General features: G+C 46.9%; 1 protein-coding gene across 3 annotated transcripts in view; it reads left to right on the forward strand.

Moving 5' to 3' along the window:
* Positions 1–1,010: 1,010 nt before the first annotated feature.
* Positions 1,011–21,441, forward strand: part of Fbn1 (fibrillin 1) — a 201,318-nt gene continuing 180,887 nt past the window's right edge. For all 3 annotated transcript variants that reach the window (XM_060371759.1, XM_060371760.1, XM_060371761.1), the window contains exons 1-2: positions 1,011–1,114; positions 1,671–1,999. In XM_060371759.1, coding sequence (XP_060227742.1) covers positions 1,836–1,999 — 164 coding nt within the window. In that variant the 5' untranslated portion in view covers positions 1,011–1,114; positions 1,671–1,835. The remainder of the gene's footprint in view (positions 1,115–1,670; positions 2,000–21,441) is intronic.

The following is a 21,441-nucleotide window of genomic DNA, read 5'->3' on the forward strand; positions in this document are numbered from 1 at the left end:
GTATCAAGGCCATGCACTGAGTCCATCATCGTCATGAAGGGCGCTCCATCTCAACATCAAGATCAAGTTGATAACTTGCCTCAATCTCTATAATCTCAATACCTGGCACAAAATGTTGAAAACAAGGAAAATCTCCTTCAACAAGATGCATACATCCTTAAGGTACGCGTTTGTGCTGAGCGTGACAGCTGGTGATTGGGAGTTTCTGGTCCCCCCCCCTCATGTGTGTCATGTGCGCACATGTGAGAATAGGGTTCTCCCAGGAAACCCCAATCTTAATTGAGGGTTGGACAAGAGGATCGCCTGAAACCCAGGCTGCGACTGACTCAGCCTTTAGCAGCCTCTTGGATTTAGCTTAGGTGAGTGGCTCGCCCTGAGCCTTGAAAGAACCACTCCTCCAGCAGGCTCCTGACACTGACCAGCCCCTTCCCCTGCTAACCTGCAGGCTGGCTCAGTGGTGGTGGGCCTGAGACACTCCCTGCCAGAGCCTGCAGGCCTACAGTTTCTCCTTCTGGTCAGACAGCAGAAGGGTGGGCTGGGAAGTAAGGGCCACTGCTACAGGGCCCCTTTCCGCCAGGGTCTCCTGGGCCTCCGTGGCCAAGGTGTCCCTCACGCATCTTCCGTGCAGGTGGTACAGCTCTTCACGCTTCTGATCCCGGGGATCTCCGGGTCTAGACCTCAGCCTCAGAGCGGTCTGAACCTCTAAACCGCTACTCCACCTCTTCCCATTCCCTCTCTTCCCCACCCCGGGACGGAATATCCCAAGGCCGGCAGGACTGCGCCTCCTTCCAGGGCTCTGATCCTGCGAGTGAGGAAGGCCCCAGTCTCGGGCGGCGGCTGGCAGAGGGGAGTGGAAAGGGAGTACAGATGGGGCCGGGGGTGGGGTGGCGATGGGGGGGAGGCAGGGGGGTGTCATTTTCTTTTTCTTTCTTTCTTTTTTTTTAAAAAAGTATTTCTCTCGCGAGAAACCGCTGCGCGGACGATACTTGAAGAGGTGGGAAAGGAGGGGGCCGCAGAGTTGGGGCAGAGACTGTGGGTGCCACAGGCGGCCACGGCTGGGTCAGCTGCGGAGCAGAGCAGCCACCGCCGCCTGGGAGTCGGAGCCGCTAGTCCAGTGGGTCTCGTGGGGTCCCGCCAGGGTCAGGCTGCAGCTGGGGGCTGGGGGCCCGTTTGCGCGGTACCCAGGGCAGGAGGCCAGGCAGGGTGAGGGGCTGTCTCGGAGCATCTGCAGCTGGCCCTCCCTCTCCGCCTGACAGCTGCAGGACCCGGGACTGCCGTGCCCTGCTCCACGTCGGATGCAGGGGACTGGCAGGGGTGGCCGGGGCCGGGTGTCTGAGCTGAGAGAGGACCCTGTTTGGGGAGCTGGGGCGTCAGCCCTCACCGCGCGCGCAATCAGTGCCATTAAGGCAGTGTAGGCAGCCGGCTCGCGGGACGCTTGGGCTCCCCGGGGACGCGGTGCTTGGCGCCGCGAGGCCGCTGGATCCGCGGATGCTGGTCGCCAGGCTCTGGGTCCGCAGCCAGCTGGGGAGCCAGCGGTCCTCGCTCACCCGAGTAACTGCGCCACGCGCAGGCGGCGCGCGGGCTGGGCTCTGCTTCGCGGGGACTGCGAGCTTCAGCATCCCGGAGCCCTGACTGTCTCCTCCCGCCTTGGGGACCTTTCTGTGTTGCAGGGCAGGGGCTGCCCGAAGTGGGATTGCAGCGCGCCGGGAGAGGAGAGCGGCAGGAGCCAGGCCAGGACCTCCCTGCGGCGGGACAGCGGGACAGCAGGACCCCGGAGGCGCGCGGGGCGCTAGAAGGCGCGGCTGGCGGCGGAGCGAGTGGCGGCCGGCGGCACCATGCGGCGAGGAGGGCTGCTGGAGGTCGCGCTGGCGTTCGCCCTGCTCCTCGCGTCCTACACGAGCCACGGGGCGGATGCCAACCTGGAGGCTGGGAACCCGAAGGAGACCAGAGCCAACCGGGCCAAGAGAAGAGGCGGTGGAGGACACGATGCTCTGAAAGGGTAAGGGAAGCGCTCAGCTGCTTCGGCGTGCCTCCCCCTCGCCCTTCTTGGGACTTTTAAGATCCAGGGCAACTGACAGGGCTGGTTCTGGCCGGTAGAGGACCCTGAGTGAGACCTTCTGGGGGGAGGGGGCGGGGAGGGAAGGACAGCCTGGAAGTGCCGAGGTTACTCGGTCACCAACTCTCGTTCGGATAAATCGCCGCGTTCCTGCCCCAGAGGAGGGGACCTGGCTGGAGGGAATCCTGGTCCATTGTTGAGGCAGATTTGGGGAGGCGAGGAGGGCTCCTTGTGGAAGAAGGGGAGGAGCTGAAACCCACTGCTTTTGCTGCACCAGTTCCGGCAGTGTGCGGGGAGAAGGGCTTTCCTGTGTGGGCATCGGCTGTTGAGGAGGCAGAGAGGAAGATGGGACCTGTGGTCAGTAGATAACTCTCCCCTAAGTCCTGCACATGGAGACCAGTGCCGTACGCTCCCTTTCAGATGTCTGTCCTGGAAGTCTGCAGGGCAAAAGTTTTAGAGAAAAGTGTCCGGGCTGTGTGAGCTCTTCATGTCACTGCCGGAGTAATGTCGCTGTGGCTGGCCCTCAGCCGGTGTTAACAATGTAGTGTCTACTTGGAAAACCCTTGTACCATTGGCTTCCCATGCCCTAGTGTTGCAGCAGGAAAGACTTAACGCAGGCAGGTTAGCTGGCTATGGCTTGGCAGTTTCCGGAGCCTAAGGAGAGCGGAAATAGTTGCCTTAAGATTTTTTTTTTTTAACTGTTAAAAAGGACAGTCTGAGATTAAGTTCGAGCCTCTGTTAGAAGCAGTGGGACGGAAGAGATGTCCTTTGGAAGAGCCTGCTCGCGGGTCCCAGGCAATGCATACGCTGAAGTTTCTTTCCGTTCTCAGGGTGCTTTTACCTGAGTGACCCTGTGACTTGATTATGTGACCCTGGAGGACACGATGAAGGTGTTCATTGGGTCTTCTTCTTCTTCTTCTTCTTCTTCTTCTTCTTCTTCTTCTTCTTCTTCTTCTTCTTCTTCTTCTTCTTCTTCTTCTTCTTCTCCTCCTCCTCCTCCTCCTCCTCCTCCTCCTCCTCCTCCTTCTCCTCCTCCTCCTTCTTCTTCTTGTACTTCTTCCTCCTCCTCTTCTTTTCGTGTTGGCTGTTTTGTGTATGTGAACCTTGTGTTTCTATTGCTTCAGTACAAGAAGCAAGAGCGGGGTGCGTGGAAGAGTTCTTGAGTCCTTGTCTGGTCCCGATAAGCATCTAAGCCCCGAGGCTGTGATCAAATGTTTGTGACTCTTTGATAGCTAAAATCAGTTCTGTCTTGACCTTTGTGGAATACAGCTAGCACCCCAGCAACATCACCAATAAAATCTACTGATCCTGGCCAAGCATCAGACAATGGTTGCCCTGTATAGAAGGCTCCGTGGAAAGCTTAGAGAATGGGTGGAATCGCTGATTTTAATGTGTTCTCAAGGGGCTTCATTTGGTTCTGCATTTTTCTCTCAAAAGTATATTTCTGCTGCATGAAGTCATCTTAGTGTCTATTGTGATGGCATTGCTCATGGATACACAACATAAATGCATTTGTGTGTGTGTGTGTGTGTGTGTGTGTAGCAGAAGTCCAGAGTTTTGGGGGATCTTAGTGTGTGTTTATGTCACCAACCTGTGTGTCTGTCCGACAAGCGGAGAGTATTGCCCCCTCCCTGCTAACACACTGCGCTCTTGCCACACCTGTGCTTTTTACGTTGGGTTTTGCGTGTGCTCCTTGTTGTAGAGTTTCTGTACTTTTAAAAGCACCTCCCTCCTACTCTTCAGATGCTTCATTTATATATTTTCCTAGCAAAGAAATTATAGACATATACACATATCTGCATATGCATTACACAGATGCATGTGATACACATACATGAACATGCATGTATGCGCGTGTGCTTTACTACATAGATGTACTGTGCATAATGTGAACCTTAATTTTGTACATATCTTCAGTGTATCCATCTGTTGGCATGTGTTCTCTTGGTTTGTAGATTCTCATGATACGGTGGAGCAGGTCCCAAATGAGGGTACTTGAGATCCACCTTTTGCCAGTGACAATGTCTTATGCATATACTCACATGTATATGCACAAGCTTGTATGTGTCACCAAGTGAGACAAGTAGAAAGGCTGAATCAGAGCAAGCTATGCGTGCCTGGTGTCTGCCCAGTTACAACTTAAGGTTTCTATTTGCGTTTGCTAAAGTGCTGTCTAGTTCAAAGCCAGCCTCTGACTACGCTGACACCTGCACGCTCTTTCGATGGACCCGTGGGGTTTCTGAAGCGGAGGAGGTTTGTAGTCCCTGAGGCTGACTGAGGCAGAGGCAGTGGCTTTTGACACCTCGCTAGTATCCGTGTCTGACATGCAGTGTCCGATCGCCTACAGCCACCACCTTCTGTTTTTCCTCCCATGTGACAGGTGTGGGCCTTGAGTCCTGTGTTCTCTTCCTGTCATGTCCCCAGCTCTGCCCACGCCAGGGCTTGTCTCCCCCGACCAGGTGTGCCCCCCGAGCCTGCCTTCTCTCCTGCCTCCCCGGGCAGGTGTTTCCTTCCTGCTTTCCTTCTGCTGGGCAGCAGAAGTTATTTCACTGTAGAAATTTAAGCATCCTCAATCCCTGGCCCCCTGCTTTTGCTGTGGTTTCTTGGAGTAAATTGTCAATTTCTGTTTTTACAGGAAGTCTTTTTTTTTTTTTTAATTTAAAAAGATGGAATCATCGTGGTCTCCATTCACTCAGCAAAAGCTATGTTTTCCCCACATTTCCAGTGAAATTTGCATGTTTATATATTTTTACATTATACTTATTTATTGTATGTATGGGCAACACAGTATGTGTATGTGTATGTGTGTGTATGTGTGTGGCCAGAGGACAACTTGTAGGCACAGAATCAGTAGGTTCTGGGTATTGAATTCAGGTTGACATGCTTGCTGGTAGGCCCCTCTACCTGCTGAGCCATCTCACTGGCTCGAAGTTTGCAAGCTTGAAAATAATTTTCAAATAGTAAATGCACACAGTAGCTCTCTTTTGCCTGACCATTGCTTAGCACGGGTGAAATAACTGGATGAGAAATAATGCAGCCCAAACTGCCTGCATTTCAGTTCATAAGAGTTTTTTCAGCTAAATTTTAACACTGTGGTTAGGCAAAAAAAAATGGAAGATGGCTCAGTAATACACACACACACCACCACCACTGCCACCAACAATAACCAACTCTAGTTGGAGAGCAGCGGTTATGCGTCCTTTCTTTATAATTGCCTTATTGCTTTAGTGCCCAAATAAGGAAATATTACAGTTTCATGTCAAGGAGAAACATTCCTTAGACTGAAACTCCTTTTCCCAAGTCTCCAGTTATAGGGAATATGTTTTGTGTCCTTGGTTCATGGGTTGACAGGCTGACAGGCTGACAGCTGACGGGTTGACAGCTGACGGGTTGACGGGCTGACAGGTTGATGGTTAATTGGTTGACAGGCACAGGAGTCCCATTGCATTTTGTAAAGTTTGTCACCCTTCCCATGATTCTTTTTTGGTCTTTGTTTATTTGTTTACATTGTCCAGAGTTTTTACACCATATGGAACAGTTCATAGCCAGGGTAGATTATGTGATGGTAAACTCCAGGGATTAATTACAGAAGCGTGTTTTAAAACAAATTGGTGGGAAGAACAGAGGCTTTGCAAAGCCTCATTTGTTCACAAAGACAACTTTAAGACTCACCTGAAGTTCCGCAGTCTCCTGATCACCTATAGGGAAGTCCCAGACAACGACATTTTATGTCTTCACATTAATGAGAAGAGGAAGCTAATATACTGGGACATGATTCAAAACACAGATTTTCCCTTCCTTCCTTCCTTCCTTCCTTCCTTCCTTCCTTCCTTCCTTCCTTCTTCCTTCCTTTCTCTTTCTCTCTTTCTCCCTTCCTTCCTTCCTTCCTTCCTTCCTTCCTTCCTTCCTTCCTTCCTTCCTTCCTTCCTTCCTTTCTTTCTTTCTTTCTTTCTTTCTTTCTTTCTTTCTTTCGAGACAGGGTTTCTCTATGTAGTCTTGGCTGTCCTGGACTCTGTCTGTAGACCAGACTGGCCTCGAATCACAGAAATATGCCTGCCTCTGTTTCCCAGAGTTTTGGGATTATAGGCATGCGTCATGGAGCCTAGCTAAAACCAGAATTTCTTAACCAGATGGTTTATGTAATTTCATATTTTAAATAAAGAGTGATAAAGTATTGACTTGAATTTTTCATCTATGCCTTTAGGGCATAGAGATAACTTTAAAAAATGAGTAAGTTGTTGATGATGTAAATGAATTAAAAATACACATCAACATACATTATTGTGATTTGAGAGTGGAAGGGAATGGAAGTATAGTCATGCCTTCAAGTTTAACTGGAATTTTAAATAATATTGACAGACTTCTTTGTTAAACACTGTAGCATTATACTAATAACACATAACCTCTCAAACAAATTGGTAAACAATTAAAATATACATTCCAAACCAAATAGCTTACCCAAACACTCTGGGAGCTTTAGCTTTGGTTTTCAATGTGTATACTTTTTTGGATGAGCAGTAAACTATTTTATCAATTTCTTTGGTTTTAGACACTGCCCAGCAAATGGGCTTATTTTAACATAATTCTTTGAGGAAGCTGATAATAATATAACAAGACTAACATAGAAAGTCTGTGAACATTTATTGCTTCATGATTATTAAAAAGTGATTACCTCCTGTGTTGTTATGTATGTGGATGTGTGTGTTCTTGTGTGTGAGGTGTGTGTGTGTGAGAGAGAGAGAACCAGCACATATATGGGCATGTACATGGAGGCCATAGGTCAGCTTGGGGTGTTATTTCTCAGGAGCCATCTGGACACCTTGTTTTTTGAAGGCAGGTTTCTCTTTGGGGTTGGAGTTTTTTGATTAGGCTCCACTGATTTGCCAGCAATCCCCAGGGAACTCTGTCTGCCTCAGTGCTGGGGTTACAGGTCTGCACTACCTGACTGGCTTTTTAAGTTGGTGCTAGGGTTGGAACTGAAGCTCCCATTTTACTGTGGGAGATCGCTCCCTAGCCCCTAGACTGCATTTTCTTTCCCATTAGTTTGTAAAATCATCAAAGGCAAGGGTGGAATCATAAGCATTTTGCCATTAACACCATTAAGTGGGTTTCAAAGAATCAGTCGTTCTGGGAGGCTTGACTGAAAACCCGTCTTCACTTAGTACAGTGGAACGCCAGAGACATGTAGCGCGTGGCTTGGAGGGGCTTCATAGTTGACCGAAGACCAAAAACCACCAACAGAAAAGCAGCCGAAAACAGAGTCCGCCATTAGGTTAAATGACTGCTGCAGCCTAAAGCATCCTCGATTTGATGAAGTTGAGCACGGATGAGTTCTGCCAAGGACTCTGGGAGAGCACGTTGGTCATCCTGGAGGACGAGGGTGGGAATCAAAACTCCAAATGTGAAGTATGGTTTCTATGAAGCATGTCCCCATTTCACAGCATTATAAAGTAAAAACATTGTCTCTTTAAATAGGGACTTAAGGCCCTGTGTAAGAATAGCCCATGAAGCAATGCTTAGAATGCATTTATGGTGAGAAACTGCTCTATATATGATCTGTGTATAGTATTTTTTTTTTAAATCTGGTCCGCACAGTATTTCTAGGGGATGACCATTTTATCCGTACGTTCCTCCTGACAGACATAAGCAAAATCTTTATATTTAATTTCTTTAAAACTAATTTTAGGGGGCTGGAGAAATGGCTCAGTGGTTAAGAGCACTGTCTCCTTTTCCAAAGGACCCAGGTTCAATTCCCATGCACCCACATGGGAGTTCACAACTGTCTGCAATACCAGTTCCAAAGGATCTGACACCTTCATACTAATGCACATAAAATGAAAATTTAAAAGAAATTATTTAAAAAAAAAAACCCAAAAACTAATTTTAGTTGTGGTTTTGATTTCTGGCATCAGTGGACTAGGATATAAAATGAAGGATGAAGATATTGGAGAAATTCCAACTTACATTTTCTAATATTCTTTAGTAATGGTTTAAAAATCCTAAGTTTGGTTAATCTCATTACTTAGTTAAATAAAATGCTTTCTGGGACCGAGGCAGACATTAATAAAACAGGAAGAATCATAGACTGTCAGGGCCACCAGGGACCTTGGGTGGTGCATGAATCGTATTTTAATATCAGAGCTCGCATTTTTCTGAGGTGGTCGTAGACACACCCTTCTACCCTGTCCAAACTCTGAGCTCAGAGCATTAGGTATTAATTTTATCCTCCAGACTCTCTTCTCTTCAAATTCTTTGTAAGGACTGTCTCTCAAGTAGAGTTTTGCAACACACATCTCTTTCCAGGGAGGCCGTTGTATATCTTACATTCTTGTGGACAAAGATGAGTTTTTTTCAGTTATTTGCTTCTTCTTTTTTTTCTGCACTGCTTATCTGTAAACTCATACCCATTTTTTAATATTAAATAGAAGCAACTAAAATAGAAGCAATATTAAATAGAAGCAATTGTTAAAATAGCAAGCTTCGATGCATCCATGACAATCACACTTTAGTAGTATTAATTTCTAACACACAACTCCTTACCAGGGAGATTAAACATTTTTGTGTATCTAAAAGAAAAAAAAAAACAAAATAAAAACCAAGAATGTAGAGTTGCAGTTGTTACTCCAGGGAAATCAATGATAGTGACAAACTCTGGCTTCATAGAACTCCTAACTTAACATTTTGTGGCTTCTCGGCTAAATGAAATTTTATAGCTGGTAAATGTCTCTCTTCAACCCTCTTGATACCTTCTTTCCCTAGAATGTTCTCCTGTGGGGACAGCTCAACAATTGTTGGAGGCGTATCCTGTTTCAGGCCAACAGAAGCTTCATGGGAAATGGAGTAATCAGAAAAGATAACACAGGAAAAGCTCACGGGGTCTGCAGACCCTGGACCAGGCTGTGTTTGCGAATGAGGTTTTGCGGACGCATCATCGCCCTGGCATTTGCGCATTGGTTAGTGCAGGGCCACCTGCTCTGTGCTGTGCTTGAATGGCGAAGCTGTGACAGGAGATAGAACTGCAAAAGGGAAACAGTGGCTGTTTGGCCCTTTACAGAGACCGTTCCACAGCCTCTGACTGCGAAAAGAAGGTGGCTGTCCACCACAACTGACCCCTTGAGGTAGAGTGGGAGAGGCACCGTGAGCTCTACTTCTCTGAGGACCTGGGCATGGTGTCAGAGGTGATTGTAGATGGTCCCATGTGGATCGATTTTGACGGGCCGACTGGGCAAGGTTAGTTATATAACTTAGCAGTTGGAGAGACAGAAAAATGACAAAAAGGGGAAAGATGAGGGGAAAAGACATAAGGTGAAGAGGTCATGAAATATTTGGGGTAGGGCGGGGCATTGAGCATGGCAGGCCAGGGCGTGCTCTGTGTGGATCTGTCGGCGCTGCTCAGGGTGGGCTGAGGATTGCCACGCAGGCCTGCATGCAGAGATGGATGGTGCTGTTAAGGTGGAAGTGTCACCTCCTGACTGCTGTGACAGGTGATGGGGAGGAGGGCTCCAATATGGCAGCAGAATCAGCCCTGTGGCACAGAAGCAGTGGTTAGTGCAGGGGGACCAGAGGCATGGAGCCAAGGGAGCAAGGTGGGCTTCACTGAGAGGAGACGCTGGTCTGAGCAAAGGCAGGGGAGTTGATGGTGATGATGATGATGATGATGATGATGATGATGATGATGACGATGAGGCTCAGATTGCCTCAGACACAACACGGGTGGTATACCTGAGCAGCTGGTGGGAAGAGACAAAGGAGAAGAGGCATCTAGAATGTTCCTACCTACTTATAAATTAAAACTTCTCACACATGAAGATATAATAGCCCATTTCCTATAAAAGAAGAGGATCCTGGCTACCTACAACCACGAGACTCTGACTTCGCGTTCTGGCCGTCTTTTGCTCTGAACAGCTTTATGGTTTCACAGTTCTGTGGGTGAGGAATTTAAACAGAGACTCTCAAGTCCGCTCCTCATTGTGTCTGTTGATCTGGGTGAGTGGTAGCGGGATGCTTCTGTGGAAGCGCAGGTCTATTGCCCTGTGTACTTGGGGTGATTTATCTAAGGAGAAATAAGAAGTTGTCACTGGTGAGGGTTTCCTGGGTTTCAAATCTCTCTCCTGTAGTCTCCTTCCTGGGACTTCCCCTTAGGATGGAACTATTAAGCATGTTTTTTGTCAATGGGAAAACAGCCCCTGATGCAGCTGCTAGGCCCTGCTCAAGTTTGTGTCTGTTGGAGCTGTTTCTCGGTGGCATGTGGGAACTCTGTATCTTGAATTCAGGCAGGCTCCAATGGCTGCGGGCTGGCTGGCTGGCTGGGCTTGACCGGGCTCATGCACTCAAGTGTTGACTGAGTTCCTCAGCTCACTTCTTTGTGATCTCGGACTGTCCCCCGTCGGGGGCCTTTCTGCATGATCTCCCCAGAAACAAAGCCAGGCTCTTTACACAGTGATTCTGGATCTCCCGTGAGCATGAACATGGAAGCCACTAGATTCTCTTCAAACTTAGCGCAGAAGCTGCCTTTGCATGTGGGGAGCGGCACGTCTCTGTAGTTGGTAAGGAGGAGCTCTTGGGGCCACACCGTTAGAGGCTGCTGAACAGAGTGAAGCAATGGGCCTTTGAGGGGGATAATCCAGTGTGTTAAGTTTTAATTCCAGCCTGATGCAGCCGGGCTTGCCTTGCTTTCCACCCAGGATGAGGATACGAATGTGTCATTGTATTTTGCTGTGAGACGTCAGAATAAGAATGCTTCCTGGGTAACGTGCCAGCACGGTTCTATTTGGTCAGTTTTAGGAGCACTTGCTTCTTGCACAGCTCCTTGATGAAAGCACAAATGGCCATGGGAAAGGAGATTGCAGTCACTGCCCGGGTGCAGTTATTTGCACATAAGCACTGTAGAACACATGTCCTTGGGCCCTTTCAGACTTAGGAAAGCCAGTGAAAACTTTGATGTGCAACCACTCTGTTTCTTTTTCTTTTCTATTTTGCTCCATGTGGCTTTGGCTGTCCTGGAACTCTATAGATCAGGCTGTTTTCAGATTCGGAGATCCTCTTGCCTCTGCCTCCCGAGCGCTGGGACTAAAGGCGTGCGCTAACACTGTCCAGCCCATTCTTTTTTATTAACTTTAAGCGTTGAACATGTTTGGCCTTGTTTTTATGTGGGATTTTTACCTTCAATTTCTCTTTCTGGTGACATTTTTCTCTGCCTGTTGGAATGATTCATCTCATTTTGGTTTTGGAACCCGGGGTTGTGCCTGATAAGCAACAGTAGGTCTGCAGTTGCCAGTGGGGGCCGTGCTGTAAAGGAGCTGAGCTGCACCTTGCTTGTCCTAAGGGCTCGCCACACTGCCAGGGAAGAAAAGCAGACCAGGGCCACGGCCAGGCTTGGACTGTACGAATCCTGCTCCACAGCAAATCTGGCTTTAAGTTTCCTGTGACTCTGCAACTTTCTCAACTTAAGTGGCATTTTCAGTTGAAGTTATCACTAAGTGTGTTTTCTCAAGCCCCCTCAGAGCAGCAGGGAGAAAGGAAAACTCCCCATCTCCACCATTCCCAGCCAGAAATGTGTTCCAGACGGAGCAGGCAGGGTGGGAGAACGGCCCCATTAGACAGCTGATTTGGGGCAGCGTTTTGAAGGGCCGTGAATTCCTAGACCATCAGTCATACTTACATTCATATATACACATCAGACTCCAAATATAGTACCACCATTTATGACACTGGTGTCGGGAGACAGGATTTATGTCAGCCCTATGGATACACTCGGTCTGTTGTTACTTTTTATGACAATCTCCATATTAACAAAGAGCTTATTCCCAGAGACGATTTTCTTTTTTCTTTTCTTTGCTTTCTTTTCTTTTTTCTTTTTTTTTTTCTTTTTGCCTCTTCCTTGTTGGCATCTTTGTTCCTCTATTTCTTCCTCTTTCACACTGTTGTTTCATAAAAGGCAAATTGTCACTATGCAATCCAGGCTGCCCTTGAACTCATGACCCTCGTGCCTTGGCTTTTCTGGGCTCAGTACGTGGTGACAAGCCTGTAGTCCCAGGCAGAGGCCAAAACCAACAGGAACAAAGGTGGCAGCATAGCATCTCTGCCGCTGAGCCCAGATCTGCCTTTTTCTTGTACATCATCATCTACATTCTCATCAGCTCATCTTTCTCTTCTTTTTTAAGTAACTTTGTAACTTCAGCAAGTTGAAATATCAGAGTTTGAAAATTAATAAAAATAAACACATCCTAAGTAACAAGGAAGCCTATTTACATGCGAGACTTGGAATCTTCTGAAGGAAAAATACAAGTAAGGTTTTGTTATAGGAGGGAAGAGGAAGAGCTGAGGGAGACTGGAGGAGACAGTTCTGGAGTGAAGTTCCTTTCAGCTAAGGGCTGGGGCTGGACCGAACAGGTGCTGAGTTTCCATAGACTCTTTCTCAACCCTGGCATGTGACCTGTGACCCCGGTAGGCTTTCTGAAGGAGAGTCGGTCCAAGACAGAAAAGACTCCACACAAATACCCAGAGTGCAGTGGGAGGGCAGGCTAACCCATGGCTTATCATGCACCTGTGAAGGTGGTGCTGCCGTAAATAGAACTGTGGGCAACGGGCTCATGGCCGCAGTCAGCTGTCCTCTCACGGCTGATTTGTAAGTCTGCATGACCAGGCAAGACCCCAACAGGACTGTGTCTTTGCAAATACCGTTACACAGATTTGTCTTCTTTTTAATCATCTGTGCATGAATGTGCCTGCGTACAGGTGAGTGCCGGTGCCTAAAGAGTTGGGACGAGGCCTTCAGATCCTGTGAGCCACTTGGCATGGGTACTGGGAAACAGACTGGTATCTCCGCAATTGGCCCTCTTAGCTGCTGATCTGACTCTCCAGCCCCTTTGGGAATACCTTTAAAGGCTTTCTTAGTGGTGTTAGTGAGATAATGTGTTTATAGAGAGATGGACTTTAGACGTTTTAGGTGCTAAGCAAGACCCACTCTTAAGAAGAGCTCGTGGTACACGTTTTCTTCTTTATTTCATAGCCATAGAAACCACAGAGGGACAGATCTGGTTTAAGTGGAAGCATGGTGTTGGGTAGTGCTTCGTGTCTCTGTGTGTTCATATCCTGGAGAGCTGACTTGTGTCAAGTCTTCAAATACGCCTGAGCAAACCTCTGGCATTTCCTTCCTTCTTTTCTCTCTGCTCAACCCCCTCTCCTACTCTCTCCTCCCTTCTCTCTCTTTCTTGAAACCAGATCTCACTATGTAGACCAGGTGGGCCTTGGACTTGCTATGTAGATCAGGCTAGCCTAGAACTTGCTACATAGACCAGGCTGGCTTTGAACTTGCCAGCCATCCCCTTGCTTTGTCTTCTAAATGCTGAGATTATAAGTGTGTGCCACTATCCCCAACTGTGATGTCTGCCTTCCTTCCTTCCTTCCTTCCTTCCTTCCTTCCTTCCTTCCTTCCTTCCTTCTGTCCTTCCTTTCTTTTTTTGGACAGTGTGATCAGTTTCTCACTAGGGAACACTTCGTGGGAGAGTACTATGCAGTAGTTTTTAGATTACTTTTTACCTGAGTGTCAGTGAAATGTATTAGGTAGTCTTGGGAAGAATGAGGGTTTTTCTAAAGGAGCCCAGTTTAATAAAGGTATCAGGGAAGGAGTTAGATAAAAGGAAAGTAGGAGTTGTCTTAGACAGTCTAAGGAGTGACTCACCCTTCTGTTTCCACACCCCTTTCTCATACTTCTAATAGAAAGGTGAGGGGTCAGGAGATCTGGCATGGGCTAAGACAATTCTGGATTGTCGTTAAATACAATCTTTTTTCCTTTATAACGCGCATCCTCCGTTATCAAATTACTGATCTGCGCAGTCACACTCTATCAGATAAACACGCCAAGATGAGAACTTCTTTTCTGAATCCTTGCATTTTCTTCTACAGCCCCCCATAATTTTGGAGAACATCTGCTTAACTTTAATGACAACTGTTTATTGAGCATTAGCTGTGTTTGAGTTGGACTGAATCCTTAACTCTCAGAATGAACACACTTCCTGAGCCATTGGCCGTACTCTTTTCAAACAATTCCAGGCAGACCTGCCATTTAGATCTCTCTCTCTTTGCTGACGGGTAATGTCAGAGATGCTGTGGACAAGTGCCAGTCAAGGAGAGCCCTGACACACACCCTTCAAGTCCACAAGTAGCTTTTAATCTCCCATGTACTGCTGCTGTTTCACACCCAAGAGTTTGGGCCAGTGACCTCAAGTTTGCAAATTTTATATCCCATTACCACCCCGCGAGCTCTCCACTCCCCAGGGCCACACAGTTGACGTTTTAGCTGGAATCCGAGAAAGTGTCTGAACATTTCCTGCAAAGCTGGCTAGGAGTGATTCAGGCAGTTCAGCCATAAAACCCCAGAGCTGGTGGCTGGGGGTTATGCTATAATTACCTCACACTGTTTCCTGTTGGAGCCTGGTTGTGGGTAATGGGGTAGAGAGGTATTGCTCGTGGGACTATATTTTAAAAGATGGAGGAGTCGTTTTCAATGACTATTGGCCATGCTTTTAGGGAGGCTTGGGAATGTGGGGACAGACATGCTTGGGTCAGATCCTGGCTCCGCCACCTACTGGGAAGAAACCTCAGACAAGTGGCTTGACCTCTGTAAGCCTCATTTATTAGCTTGTAAACATGATTATAGCACACACCTTTTTGTGTTGTCCCAAGATTTAATGACACGGTGCAGGCCACATTCCTAGTACAGTGCCTGGCGTGTCTAGCTGTGATGATGAGGTAGAAGCGATGCTGTTCTAGATAGCCAAATGACAATAAAAATTTATTAAAAAAAATCAAAAACACAAAAGCAAATGTGAGTATTCTCTGTGCTTCATTAACTCCGAGGAGAAAAATAAACCTAAAATAAAATAAGAATTTCCTTCAATTTTTTGAAATTTTTTTAGTACTCTTACAAGAATATGAAAATCATTTCATCCTTTTGTAAGTAATCTGGACGTAGCTGAACATTTTTTTCACAACTCAAGGTGTATTTGAGCTCAGGCTGGCTTCTGTTCTCATCTGTGCTTCTGCCTGAAAACAAATTACCGTCTTAGGGTTTCCATTGCCATGAAGAGGCACCATGACCATGGTAACTCTTATAAAGAAAAATATTTAATTGGGGCTGGCTTATAGTTTTAAAGGGTTAGACCACTATCGTCATGGCAGGAAGCATGGCAGCACACAGGCATGCCATGGTGCTGGGAAAGGAATTGAAAGTTTCTGCATCTGGATCCACAGGCAGCAGGAAGAGACTTGAGACACACTGGGCCTGGTTTGAGCGTCTGAAATCTAAAAGCCTACCTGCACAGTGACACACTTCCTCCAACAACAGCGTTCTCTCTGTGGGCCTATGGGGGCCATTTTTATTCAAACCATCACAGATGAATTCATCAGTAAGAAAGATGTAAAAATGAATCACGGCCAATGTGCTTAAAGACTTGCACAGGTCTGATCAAGCTGTTCTCGGATTCTCTGTCTGGTGACCATGGTCCTTACTTTTTGGCTGCTGGATCGTTGAGATTCATAGAGACGTTGGTTATGCTGGTCAATTGTTGGAGATGGTTGGGGTGAACGGTTGTCAATGTCTTTGTTTCTCTCAGGGATACTGAGGCACAGAACGGATACAAGTGGTTCCTAAAAGGGAATGAAGGGAGGAAAAACGTGAAGAGGTGATGGTTTGTCAAAGACTGTGGCAGTCAGGATGGACTGGGGACTGCCAGATGACACCACAAGGTTGTCATTTACATTTTCAACATGCAGAATCTCAGGTTTAGTTTCTAGAACATTTCGGTTTCTAGGGCATACTGACATCTTAGCTTCAGCATTGATCAATTAATAGTCAGACTTGGGGCTGGGAAGATGGTGTCATAGGCGAGAGCACACATTCCCACCATGAGGGCCTGAGTTCAAATCCCCAGCACACACACAGGAAGCTGGACATGTTGCAGAGACCTGACGGAGAATTGCTGAGGCTTGTTGACCACCAGGTGCACTCCAGGGTTAGTGGCCGACTCCGTTTCTGGGGAACGCAGTGGAGAGTCATAGAGCAGAGTACCCCACATCCGCCTTCAGCTTCTGGATGTATGGGCATGGGACCTTGTGTCCATAGACATCCTTGTACATATACCACACAGACACTCTGCACTTACACAACTCTCTCTCTCTCTCTCTCTCTCTCTCTCTCTCTCTCTATCACACACACACACACACACACACACACACACGAACACATGTAGTTGATCTTGTTTTATCTACTTCTTCACCTGCCATGAATGGTTTTGAAGCAAACCCCTGAAACCTTCTTTCGTGTGCGTGAGTGTTGGTGCGGGTATCCACAATTGTTTAGAGGCCAGAGAACAACCTTGGACGCCTCTCCTTAGAAGCCAATCACCCCTTTTGTTTTATTGGATTGAGGTCTCCCGTTGTCCTGGAACTTGAAAAGTAGACTAGACTGGCTAGCCAGCGAGCCTTGGGGGACCCTCCCACACTGCTCCCCAGTGCTGGGATTGCGAGCACACACCACTGTGCCTGGATGCTAAAACAAGTACAGGGGACCCAACAAGGTCCCTACATTCCCATGGCAACCACTTTATTAATGGTGCTCTCTCTATGCCCACCAAAATCTTTTTATTCGTAAATATTTTAATGTGTAAAAGATGAGCCTTCCTCAAGAAATATAAATACAATACCAATATCACTCTTAAATATTGTATCTGGTTAGTTTTAAATTTCTTTAATAAGTCATACATTTTTTTGTAGTTCATTGAAATTGGGGTCTAAATAAAATAAAAAATGTTTTGTAATCGGTTGATGTGTTCCTTATGCATTTTAAAAATGTAGCTTGACTGTCATTTGTAATGCTTACTACATTAGCAGTAAGAGGAAAGTGGAGGCAGGCGGATGGTTTGCAAGCCAGTCTGCAGACCACGTTATCGGTATTCTGACGTGAACGGAAGAAGCGTGTGCCCAGGCGTAAAACCGTTACATTGGCGAAACATTCTTCAGCCCATCCAAGAGGCATCCTTCAGCGCAACTGGTGTTCTTTTTCTTCTGTAGTTAAGACTTTCTCAGGGTAGAGAGGTGACTGTTCTAGCCCAGACTCCGCGTCTGACTGTCGAATGGTAATATCTAGTTTGTGGGCCTCTCCCGGAGTGTAGCTGTGGCGTCTCTCCTAGTCTAGGCTATGATCTGGACTTCTTTTTTTTCATCAAGAACACTTGATAAGTGTGTGTCCCAGGAAGCACATGCGACTTTAGCCACTGATGATCATTGCCTAGAATTTATTTGTTTGGGTAACGGAATGGAAATGTTTTCATTCTGCCATTGTCTGTTTATTAATGCTGTAAAGCTTGAGAAGTAGTTTTGAAAAGCCGAGTTTGCTTTTCTGATCCGTGACTCTAAGGGGTATAGAAAAATCACAAAACATGGAAAAGCAATGATTACCTACCACGTGGTGGAAGACTGTGGGCAGTTTCTAAAGAGTGAGCCCGGTACTTGAGGGGCAAATGAAAGGAATTAAGTCTGTATGGGTCTATTCCATAGCTGGAATCCCCCAGTTCCCCCATCTACTGTGGATGTCAAAATGGATACAATGCTTTACTTTTAAAGTTACTAATTTTGAGAAAGAGTCTTACTATGTAGTTCTGGGTGACCTGAGCCATTTGAGTATACTGTGTAGCCCAGTCTGTGCTCAAACTCATGGTTGTCCTCCTGTCTCAGTGTCTTAACTGCTGGGATTACATGTATGCACCACCACCTCCGATTTGCTATTATTAAAGAGAAGGGACACTATAAAACATTGGTAACTGTTTTTCACTACAGTTGGAAAGAGGTTTTTTTGTTGTTGTTGTTGTTTTGATTTTTTAACATAAAATTTCACTCAGTGTCCAGAAGGGAATGTCTCTCATTTTGGCATTTCTGTCTCGGGACTGATCATTTTATTTAATGCCTGAATATAGCTTCAGTGATTTGGAAGAGAGATTGCAAAACCCGCCAGCAGAGCCGGGAGCCACCTAGGAGCTTCCTTGAGGGGTGGTGTGCGCATGCGCGCCGTGAACCGTCTGTGCTGGGTCTGCCTCTTGAGGATGGACATTATTCCCAAAGGCCCGAGGCACGTCTCCCACCTGCTGAGAAAATCTCCCAGGAAACACCGGGCCTTTGGCTTTCGCATGGGGTGCTACTACAGAGATTTGGAAACCCCAGGGTCATGTCTGGGCAGTAGATGCTGCTTTGTTGAAGCTTCGCGCTCAGCTTTCATTCTGACTGACGAATTACGGTCTGAGACCTGAACGCGGTCCCACGGGTCCTGGCCCAGGCCCCTGTGGAGGTCAGTGCTGCTGTCACCCTGGGGAGGGAAAGCTTTCATGTTGGATTTTAGGGGATAGGTGTGATTCTGGAAAATGGGTAGGAACTCTGATTTCTCATAAAATGGGTCGTCCCCCACCCCTCCACCCCCCCCCACCCCCGACTTCATGCAGCCCGCTGTCTCCTATGCAAGATTAGACAGCTGCTGCGTCATGGCCGATATGCCTGCAGCCACTTTTCTTTTCTTTTCTTTTCTTTTCTTTTCTTTTCTTTTCTTTTCTTTTCTTTTCTTTTCTTTTCTTTTCTTTTCTTTTCTTTTCTTTTCTTTTCTTTTCTTTTCTTTTCTTTTCTATTTAAGTGATTCCATTTTTTTAAATTTTTACTTTTTTAATATTAGTTACAGTTTGTTAACTTTGTATCCCTGCTGTATCCCGCTCCCTCTTTCCCTCCCAATCCCACCCTCCCTCCCTCCTCTCCTCCCTGCCCTTTTCCAAGTCTACTAATAAGGGAGAACCTCCTCCCCTTCCATCTGATACTGGTTTATCAGGTGTCTTGAGGACTGGCTGCAGCCACTTTTCTAAAGACAGGTCAAACTCGGCGCTTGACTGGGTGTCCAGCGTGAGTTTCAGAAGCAGCTGGGGGCAGGATTTGAATCAAGGTCTTGCTTCCTGGCCACGCAGACACCTGTTGCATGTTCCTCACACTCTTGTCCCCTGAGAGATGGCTAACATTTTTATCCTGGGAGCTAGCCCCAGTGCTTACCATGCAGGGACCGTGTCAGTAACAGAAACAACCCATGATTCTATTCCTTTCACACACACCCCCAATGTACTTTGTATAAGTGATCTGAAAAGCAGTGGTTTTGTTTGGCAGCCCTAGTAAGAGAAACGCGAAGCACAAAGCTGTGCACAAATCAGTGCAAAGCAAGATGCAGCTTCTTTGCACTATTCTAGGAACATCTTTCTTAGCTCTGCTTACAAACTCTTCAGTGCTAATCTGGGAATATTTTATTCACAGATTCTTTTGCCTTTTACTTGGTGATTTAAGACAGGTCTCTGTAGTGTAGCCTTAAAAAAAAAAGTTATGTCCTTCGTCTGGTTTTCCGTGTTCTCATCTGCAAATGAGCAAGGCAGTGTGTTTTCTTGATAGGGTTTGGGGGGGGCACTCATTTTGTAAGTTAAAATGTCCTCCAAAGTTGGCTAATTACTGTTTTTAGTTTGTAGTGTGAACTGGATAAATTATTAATTTAACCAATTCTTCTAAAATGTACACTACTTTTATTGCTCTTTCATATGTATCTGCGGAAACGATTACAACTTTACTTTTAATTGTGAGAAAAGAAGTGTGAGGTTTTAGACCATAACCATATCATGTGCTGGCTTCAATGACGTAATTGCACTAACTATAAGGCCCCGCCCCCTCCCCCAGACTACACTCATGGCCTGAGCAGCCCTTTCCAGCCCCTCAAGATGCAGGTGGCCAAACTGCCCTACAGGAGGAGGGGGTGGGGAGGCACAAGGCCAGGCCACAACATCCCACCAATCCCCGAGCTTGCTCCAAGATCAGGCCACAGAATCCTACCAATCCCAAGCCACCCTGGAGAGCTCTGTCCCCTGAGAAACCCCATATAAAGCCTACCTCCTACTTAGGTATTTGTTGCTTCTCCCCTAAGGAGAGGCAGCCCCTCTCTTGTGTCTTTCTCAATAAAGCTCTGGTGTGAGGTCTATTTTGTGGTGTGACTTTGTCAGATTCCTTGACTGTTGACTGTCAGAAAACCTTTCCCCTCGGAGCTGTAACCCTTATACTAACTGTGAGCCTTTACCTGACTTCCTGTGACCTTAGGAACTTAATGTTTATAAGTGACATTGCTAAAATTTCCTCTCTGGGGGATATGTGAACATTTATTCCCAACTCCTCTCCCTCCTCCTTCTCCTTCTCCCCCTCCTCAAGTTCTAAGGCCAAACCAAAGTCCCATTCCATTGCGGCTCACCTTGGGGAACCAACAAGTTTGTTGGGCTTGCTTACAGACCGTGGCTGAGGCGCTAGAGACGGTAGCATGGGTGATCTCAAAGCAGCTGCATTGGAAGGTCGTCTGTATGATGGCTTCCCTACTGCTGCCTGTATGGAGCCCTTCCTCGGCCCGTGTTCTCTAACACGATTTGCATGGCCAAGTTTCCTTCAGGTTCTCTGCTAAGGAATGTTTCCCCACAAAACATTTTAAGCTGTGGTTAGTTCGCCAGGTCAGTCCACAATACCCTATTTAGTGGGCAAAGGAGTGGAGAACCTACAATTTATCTAGTTTTGGGAAGCAAACCACCACCTACTTGCACTCTTTCTGTTGGAAAGGAAAGGGTATCCCAACCCTCTCGATACCAATAGAAATAACGTTCCGGAGCCTATCGGCTCACCAGTCAGGAGCTGCCAGTATTCACAACTAGAGCTTGAAGTCACCTTGCCCTTCTGTGACACCACCCCACCCCCACACATAGGGTTCCCTGTGAGCCAGTTTCATGGGCTGCTTCCCCAGGGGGTGACAAGAACACTCAGAAAACATCATCTCCCTGGACAGAATTCTTGGTTTGAGATTTTTCTGCAAAGTGTGAGAATCCTGGTTCGCCTCAACCCCCTCCCCCAGTTTCTAGTGTGGGAGATAACAAGGAAGAGGGGACCCCATATGCCACCCCAGACGGCCTCAAGGCTCCCACTAACCCCTCTCTGTGTACCTGATGTTTTCAATCGCTTCTGCAATTTCATCTACCCTCTGGAGAAGCACAGTGTGGCTTTGGCTTCAGTTGTCAAAGCCAAACATCAAAGGGTTTGTTATGGTCAGCCCCCAGCTCAGTGGGTGAAGTCCAGGAGTGCAGGCAGGACTCTGCAAAGTAGCTCCTTGTGTTTTCCTAATGCTATTGGTCAACTCCTCTTAGAGATTGGAGAAATACGACTTTGAGACATGCCTATTTTTCTGTTTTTTAGGCAGGCTTTCCTTACTCCTAACTAGTCCCTGCTTTGGGGACTAAAACTCTTCTGTCACGTGCTTGATGGGAGCACCTTTCATATATCCAGAG

The sequence above is a fragment of the Meriones unguiculatus genome, chromosome 18, assembly GCF_030254825.1.
Source record: "Meriones unguiculatus strain TT.TT164.6M chromosome 18, Bangor_MerUng_6.1, whole genome shotgun sequence".
NCBI classification, from domain to species: domain Eukaryota; kingdom Metazoa; phylum Chordata; class Mammalia; order Rodentia; family Muridae; genus Meriones; species Meriones unguiculatus.